The 7,980-nt window shown below is 30.5% G+C and overlaps 3 protein-coding genes across 4 annotated transcripts; 2 read left to right on the forward strand and 1 right to left on the reverse strand.

Annotated features, from left to right (window-relative positions):
• Positions 1–402: 402 nt before the first annotated feature.
• LOC108692908 (golgin-84) lies at positions 403–4,360 on the reverse strand. Of its 2 annotated transcripts, none has more exons than XM_018201483.1 (7): positions 4,185–4,360; positions 3,515–3,942; positions 2,996–3,443; positions 2,707–2,911; positions 2,368–2,607; positions 1,944–2,177; positions 403–672 (listed from the first exon to the last, which is right to left on the reverse strand). In XM_018201483.1, the coding sequence occupies exons 1-7, from the start codon at positions 4,328–4,330 to the stop codon at positions 643–645; spliced, it is 1,731 nt and encodes a 576-aa protein (XP_018056972.1). In that variant the 5' UTR covers positions 4,331–4,360; the 3' UTR covers positions 403–642. The 2 variants fall into 2 exon arrangements, with proteins under 2 accessions (XP_018056972.1, XP_018056971.1); XM_018201482.1 differs by lacking the exon at positions 403–672 and adding an exon at positions 1,804–1,875.
• A 1,149-nt stretch (positions 4,361–5,509) lies between these two features.
• Positions 5,510–6,331, forward strand: LOC108692891 (mitochondrial import inner membrane translocase subunit Tim8 A-like). The gene is made up of 2 exons (XM_018201444.1): positions 5,510–5,784; positions 6,064–6,331. The coding sequence occupies exons 1-2, from the start codon at positions 5,695–5,697 to the stop codon at positions 6,253–6,255; spliced, it is 282 nt and encodes a 93-aa protein (XP_018056933.1). The 5' UTR covers positions 5,510–5,694; the 3' UTR covers positions 6,256–6,331.
• On the forward strand, positions 6,281–7,888 carry LOC108692890 (peroxisomal biogenesis factor 3). The gene has a single exon (XM_018201443.1). The coding sequence runs from the start codon at positions 6,354–6,356 to the stop codon at positions 7,479–7,481; it is 1,128 nt and encodes a 375-aa protein (XP_018056932.1). The 5' UTR covers positions 6,281–6,353; the 3' UTR covers positions 7,482–7,888.
• Positions 7,889–7,980: the final 92 nt, after the last annotated feature.

Raw genomic sequence — 7,980 nt, forward strand, 5'->3', positions numbered from 1 at the left:
TACTTTTTATGAGAAATATAAGCTAGAATCACCCAATTAGACAGCGTATTTAGGAAGCATATGCTTAAGAAGTTTGGTCAACAATTTGTATGTGATATCTTTCCATTAACTTGATCCAGTTTGACATACAAAGTAGGGAAAATTATTGGAAATTTTCATTTGATAATTTCAATTTGATGATTATTTCACGAATTTAAATATTAGAGATAATAATGTGAGAATAGTATATTTACAAAGAATAAATATTTTTGGTATTACATTATGGAAGAGATATGTCTCTCTCTGTAGCGGTGCATCTTCTATATGAGGAGAATATATATTAGGTAAAAAGTAATATATATTAAATATAGTAAAAAGAAATCCATTATTTTTGCATGAAATTGAATGGAAAAATAATGGATTTCTTTTTACTACACCTAATATCTTCACTGAGAGACGTACTTCTTCTATATACAGGTTAATAAAATAACGTAGCCTCCTATCTTGCTACTGGTGAGCGTCAAATTTTTATTATTAGTTTGACTCATCACCGTAGTGCGAATTTCGCAGAATTCCGGTATACGATGTTCATCCGAAAATAATGGTCGGATTTCAATTCGTCTAGCCGCCACAATATCTTTTACAAGTAACAAATCCTTATATTTATTTTACGAATCGTGTATTTTGAGACATCTATATAACAAAAATTGAGAAAGCAATGTTAATACCACATTTAATCTACTTTAGAATTATGTGATATAATCATAGTTACATATACATATATATTTCAGGGATAATTAATAAATTTCATACTGAAAGTCATGTGATAAATATCCTTTTAGCATTATTCAATCAAACTATACGCAAATAGAGAGAATTTGTGCCTAAGGTGCATATATGCGCTACTTTCCAATCACTGGAGCAATACAAATATATTGTCTGTGTGAATATACATATATACACGTATATATTATATGTATATAATAGACGACGATTAGATAATAGATCGATTCATCGTAGTAGATTTTATCGTAGTAGATTATACCTAATGGTTGTCGTAATATTTACTGATGTATTTACAATAAGACTATTTTACTGTCGCCATGATTACAAAGTATTTTATAAATCTAATCTTACATACCGATGGACATATGTGTGTGTATGCGTGTATGCATGTGTGCGTGAGAATAAATCTATTATTAAAAGAAAATATTTACAAATAATGTCTTGTCATATCATTGTGCTTAATTATTTTTAATATTGCTATCGTAAAAAAACAATCAAATATTGTAATAAGAAATTAGTATTTAAGAAAGCAATATTCATAATTATCGTATTGCAATATATTTTGTATAGCTCGCGTGACTTAAAGATAACAGAGAGAGTATATATTTCGTATATTTATTGTATTCTCCAAACCTCTAATAGAAGATAATTTTAAACAATTTTAAATTATAAATTTATATAATTGATGATTATATTACAAAAACAAAGTAGTATTATACATATATAACTTATTTACATCTTTTTTCGTCACTTATTTTAATGCTGCCCATATTTGTAGTCTTGTAATATTATATTGTACTATTTTATGTAGTAAAAAAATAAAGACAATTTTACAATCATAATATTTTGTAATTATCACTGATTTATCACTATATATTTTTTTAAATTTTTATTTAACAATAATATAGATTGAGATATGCTATATTAAATGCTGTATAAGATCTAAATCTGTTTCCTGTAAATATTGCTTTTCGATATTCACAAAAAGTTTTATTTTTTATAAATATATTTCTTTTTATTTTAAAATGCTATCTGTTATTGTAATTTTTATTAATGAGCTTCCGGTGATTGGGAAAAGAGAACTATAAAGACCCACAATTGGAGCAATGCCTACAAAAATATATACATTTCATAGCAGTATTTTAAATATAAACAACAATTAACATATACGTACTTACCATATAAATCAATACTAAAATCCTAGCTAATGGATATCTTCTTAAAAATACTCCTGTTCGAATGCTTATGGCATCCAATGAAGAATAAGCTCTTTTTACTCTTCTAGTAACGCTAGTATCAAACGGTGTTTCCATTAAAAATGTAGGAACTTGAGCTTTTGCATCGTCCGTATCGTTTATATTGTTATACGATATGTTTCTTCGTAAATTACCTGCAGCATTTCTGTATTCATGCTGTTTAGATTAAGAAGACTATTATTAGTATATACATACATAAAGTCTAAAAAATAATTTTTAGAAGAAAATATTTTATAATGCTAAATTTTATTAATAAAATTATCAAAATTTAATGTAATAAATTTTATTTGTGAACAACATTGCAGAAAATATTCTCTAACAAAAATTCGTAAATTATTATATTTACTTCGATTTTCTCAAGTTGGAGACGTAATGCATTTCTTTCTGTCGTCAAACATTCCAATGCTTGCTGTTTTAAAACCAGAGTTTGAGTAAGAGATGCTATTCTCGAATCCATTTCATTACTTGGCGTTGCTGACACAGACAGCTGCAATTTAAGCCTAGAAATCTCTGAATTCTGCTTTTGTAACTGTAAACTAAATCCATTACGTTGACTAATTAATTCATCTTTCAAGGATCTTATTTCCTAAAACAACATTTTATTTTTAACCTTTTTAATTTATTAATTCACAATAACTTAGAGATGTAATTTGTGTAGAAATCCAAACAAAAAAATGTAATTTACCTCAGAATGTAATCTCATGTCTTCTTCTGTTTCTAATCTTCGACGTCTTTCATTAGCAAGAATTTCTTGATTTTGTAGATTTATCTCGGCTGACTTTTGTCTTATCTTTTCCAAGTTCAGATCTGCATTCATCAACTCTTCCCTCAACATTTTCAGCTGTTGACACATTTGCTGATTTTCCTCCCTAACACTATCACGTTCATGTCTATGATTTAATATAATATGTTTATAAAACGACTGCCGCATATTAATTATAGATTTATAAAATACTGATGTTAATTGTACTGACTTTAATTGATTCAATTCCATGATAGTGGCTTCATCCATGGCTGTCGGTGCATTGCTTTTCAGTTCTGCTATAAGTTTTTCCTTTTCTTGTAAAGTTTTCAATGCCCTAGCTTTATGCTGTTCCAATTCAGATCTAATTGAGTTTAACTCTTGTCTGTTTCTGTCAATGATGGATTGTAAATCTACTACTTGCTTTGACTGCTCTAATTTTTCTACTTCCAAGGCTTTCAACTTTTCATTTAGAACTACAATTTCTTTTTGAAAGTCCGTTTGTTTTCCAAGGAATTCATTTTGCTTCTCCAAGTGTCTTTCCAATTCTCTTATATATTTTCGTTTATTTGCTAAATCAATTGGATTATCTAAATTATCCGTTTTTACATTGCTTGACTTTATTTTATATCTGGGCTGGGGATAGAATACATCTAAATGTTCCTCCACATTATTGTGTTCTGTAATATAAAAATGTAAAATATTTATAAAAAATGATGACTATAAATATGATATAAAAATTAAGATGTACCATTCTGTATAGTTTCGGTTGTTGTATTGTCTAGATTTTCACAATCTAAGATCTGTATTTCATTATTTGGATACAAATTTGAATTTTCCATATTTATTTCAGCATCTTTATCATCCAAAATATTGGGAATCATTTCAATTGAAACATGAGATGGAGTTGGACTAATCCGATCACTCTGAATCGATAGATCTGAATCTGTGTCATCTGTAGGATGTTCTACTAATAACGATGAAGTAGTTGATGGTGATTTAAAAGATTCCACTATCCTCTTTGGACTCGGGTCAGGCGTATTTAAATATGTAAATAACGCGTCTTCTTTAGGTGTCGTTACATTTAATAGATTCACTGATGTCAAACCTGAAGTAGGAGCAACATAAGGAATATGACCCGATGATCCCAGTAAAGGTGTCTTGGATGTACCATTTAATCTAAAAGAAAAATATTTTCATTAATTTTTTTTTTATATTTCATATATTTTTTTCATTAATTGTTTTTCCATAAGGATGTTAAAATCTGTTGAAAGCTACAATATTTCAATAAAATAAATTTGTATTATTTATATTTTATGTTGTACAAATAAAAACAAAATGAGAAAATGACATTTCGCGAAGTGATTAATTAATCTAAATATTCAACGGTAATAACCTGAAATTGACATGAATGCAATTACCCAGATTCCGGAGAGAGCCATGTAACTTCTGACAGATGACCCTGCGGCATCTCGTATTTATCTTTATTTAACACGGCCGCAGTGTTTTTGTCAATTTTATTCAACAAATTCTCTGCCTTATCAGCAAGACCAGACAGCCAAGCCATATCGATGTGAGGGCTAATAAGAAATGTCCGAAGAAATGAAAATCGTGTTACGCACGTAACGACGCGTAACGGACCGCAACCTACCGGGACCAATCAACCAGTACGCGACAATGACAGAATACTGGCTGGTGGCACGCGTAAATGAATGAGGCAACGTGTCGCTTCAACTGCACTCTCCCGTACTCAAATTGCAAAAGATGTTTAATTGCTAGGGAATTGTTGATTCTCATTAGCAGCGGACTCAACTGTTGATTGAGCGCTCGCTGCTATTGACTTAGTTTTTATTGAAGATTTAAATCGGATCAGAATGTAAGAACTAACCAACTATAGTCGAGCATTCCCCTGTTGACTGTAATAGGAAAATACTCGACTGTAATTGGTTGGTTCTGATCCGGTTTAAACTCTCGGTGGAAACTAGGCCATTGATGTATTCTTCCAGATCTAAAATGATTAAATGTTCTAAAAGGAACATAAAATACGATTGGATGATTTTTTTTATGCATATGTTTATGCGGTTATTCAAGTTATGTGGATTCTTATTTTCTGTTCTTATTCTCTGTTCTCTGTTCGCTATTCTTTTCATTGTGCGCAAGCCCAAAGTAGGCGTAGTTTAGCCGAACTGCACACACCATGGATGCATTTAGTACTACAACCGCCCAGTGAGCATTCAGTGAGCTCTTGCATCTAATTGGCATATTCCAATAGATCCAAAAATATAAACCACACAGGAGAGAGAGTTCACTAAGCGCTCAGTGAGTTATTGTAGTACTGAATGCATCTCATGTAAGTCCGGATCTACAATAGATGTCTTAAGCTTAAGAAACTGATCAATTATCCCGGATCTACAATAGATATTTTAAGTCTTAGTCATAAGAAATTGACCAATTACAATTGAATACGAAGAGAATAATTGACTATGATTCGTCTATTTCTAATGATTTAAGGCTTAAAAATCCGAGTTAATACTCCCACCATTTTACTTTAGCATTTAGGGACACAAAGGAATAGGGAATAGAGAACAGAGAATAAAAATTTCAACCTATCAGAAATCATGTGTTGTGGAACACACAGTTTCTGATAGGTTGAAATTCTTATTCTCTGTTCTCTGTTCTTTTTATTGTGAGCCCCTTACCATATCTGGACATATGTACATTGTATTGTAAAAATTCCCTAGTTCCTCTTGCGTTATCCATCGATTAACGTTATCGAGTAGCGTTTGGTTAGTGAAAGATATCCATAAACCCGTTCTGATTTCTGAGTATCATTACATTGCATCTTGCATTATTAATAAAGATACATACATAATATTTTAGAGGTCAATTTGCATTAATGCATATAGATATACAAACGTGAAGATTCGAAGAATGAGTCTTATGGAAAACCGGAACACGCAGGTTCTAGATGATCAGTTACAGCATTTTATTGAAACTGAGACGAAAAAGCAACAGTTCCAGGTTAGTTTCTTGGCAATCGCATAAATAAATTTATTGATATTTTCTATTTATACTTTGTATTTTGTAATATAAAAAATATGGGTATTAATATATAAATATTTATCAGTAATATTTCTATCATGTGTAACTTTATTCAATTTCAAATCTATTCATATACTTGAGAATGTAAATGTAGTTATTTATTTTATCTTTATTATTTTCTTTTTAATTTATTATTATGCGCTTTATACTATGGCTATGGAACGATGAATGAATTATATAATCAGATGATATTTTCAGGGATTGGTACATGAATTAACTGGTCTTTGCTGGGAGATTTGTATGGATAAGCCATCATTACGCCTGGAGCCTAAAGTTCATAAGTGTCTTGTGAATTGCGTGGAGAGATTCATTGATACAACTAATTATATCACAAACAGAATAGAACGAGTTGCCTCAAGTGTGCAGTCCGAGTCAGATAACATGGAGTGAAGATTCTCAAGGATTATGTGACAAAGTTTGTCATGCATATATTTTAAAAACTCTGTAATATACTTGTATGTGTATTAGATCTGCATAAACAATTAGACATGTTTTCAAGCATTCGAGGATTTTTAAGTCGCCATAGGCGTAAGTTCATATTTGGGAGTGTCATTATTAGTAGTGTCATTTTTTTGACGCGTTACACACAGCGTAAGCTGCGAGAGTGGCAAGAAAATGAAATAAGAATGCTAATGGAAAGGACAAAGAAACGACAATACTATGAGAGCACAGAGAGATCGTGTAATCAAATGATATCGAGACTTGCGATAACTTTGAGAAACTCTGTAGTCAAAGAAAATGATACAGAAGTCATTATAAAACAACTTAAAGATGGCTCTGCTGATAAGATAACATCTTGGGTTCAATTGAAGATATTAGCAATTGCGCGACCGGCCGTAATAATTTATTCTTATACAATGCTAGTTACATTTCTTAGAATTCAGCTCAATTTGATTAGCGGACATATGTACAAACAGGCACAGAACAATATGGATAATGGGATTATTGGCACAGAAGTACAAAAGAGATACATGGCTCTTTCCAAATATTTTATAGATGAAGGCATTAAAGATTTGAGCGAGTTCATACAAAATAAAGTTAGTGAAGTCACAGTTTCATTATCTCTAACGGAGCAATTAACGTTAAGAGATTTAGAACAAATTTATTGGGCAATTACATCTTCTGTATCTGCCGACAGCTCGAAAGATCCTGTAAAAAATTTCACTTACTATACATTGCAACATGACATTGAAAACAGTGATACATCTGTTTATTCAAAGCTAAGGGATCAGATGCTAGATGTATCGGAGAGCGAAGAAGTACAGGATTTAATGCAGAAAAATATCAGAACTGGATTTGTTTTATTAATGGATCATATATCTGCATACTTCAGTGAACCTTCTAAAACTAATAGTGTACAGAACAAAGCATCGTTTTCAGGAGAATCAAATGCTGATAATTCAATTTTAACAAGGAGAGAAAATACAAGTGATTTCAATGGATTTGTAGATCTTAACAAAACCACTATTGCTTTAGCCAAAATTATCCCTATTGTGAATGGACAGGTTCCAGATAATCCAATTTCGGACGATTTAGCAGAAAATTGGCTTCAGCGTCTGATATTCAATAATGATCTTAAAACACTCGGGGCTAATCTTTACGAAGCAGTTTGCTAAAGTTAATTGCGAGTCATTATTTTGGAAATGAGGTATTATTGATTGCACAATCAGTATTATTGACAGAGCAGTCAGTAATCCTTTGTAGCAGTTATATAATACAATTTTACTTGAATTTCGTATAGATTTCTTTGTATATTCAGATTCAAGAAGTCACAGAAAATATTCTATTTATTTTATATATTTTTAGATTAAAACACATGGTTGACGGTTTCTTTATATTTCCATTAATGTTGTACACAGGTATATAATTATCAGATTTTCAGCGGACAGGTGCTTATATTTTATAAGGAGATACTGTAATGAAACAATTCACTGTAAAACAATAGATGATTAAAAAATTGTTACAAAACGGCATTGCTATTACTCATATAAGATATGTATAAGTAAGAATTTGTTTTAAATTAAATTACAATTTAATAATGGTATAGCATTTTTAATACCGTAATTGATAATAATAAAATTTCATATAATAAAATTCATTGTTTTAATACAGTAA

The sequence above is a fragment of the Atta colombica genome, unplaced genomic scaffold (genome assembly GCF_001594045.1).
Source record: "Atta colombica isolate Treedump-2 unplaced genomic scaffold, Acol1.0 scaffold83, whole genome shotgun sequence".
Taxonomy (NCBI): Eukaryota; Metazoa; Arthropoda; class Insecta; order Hymenoptera; family Formicidae; genus Atta; species Atta colombica.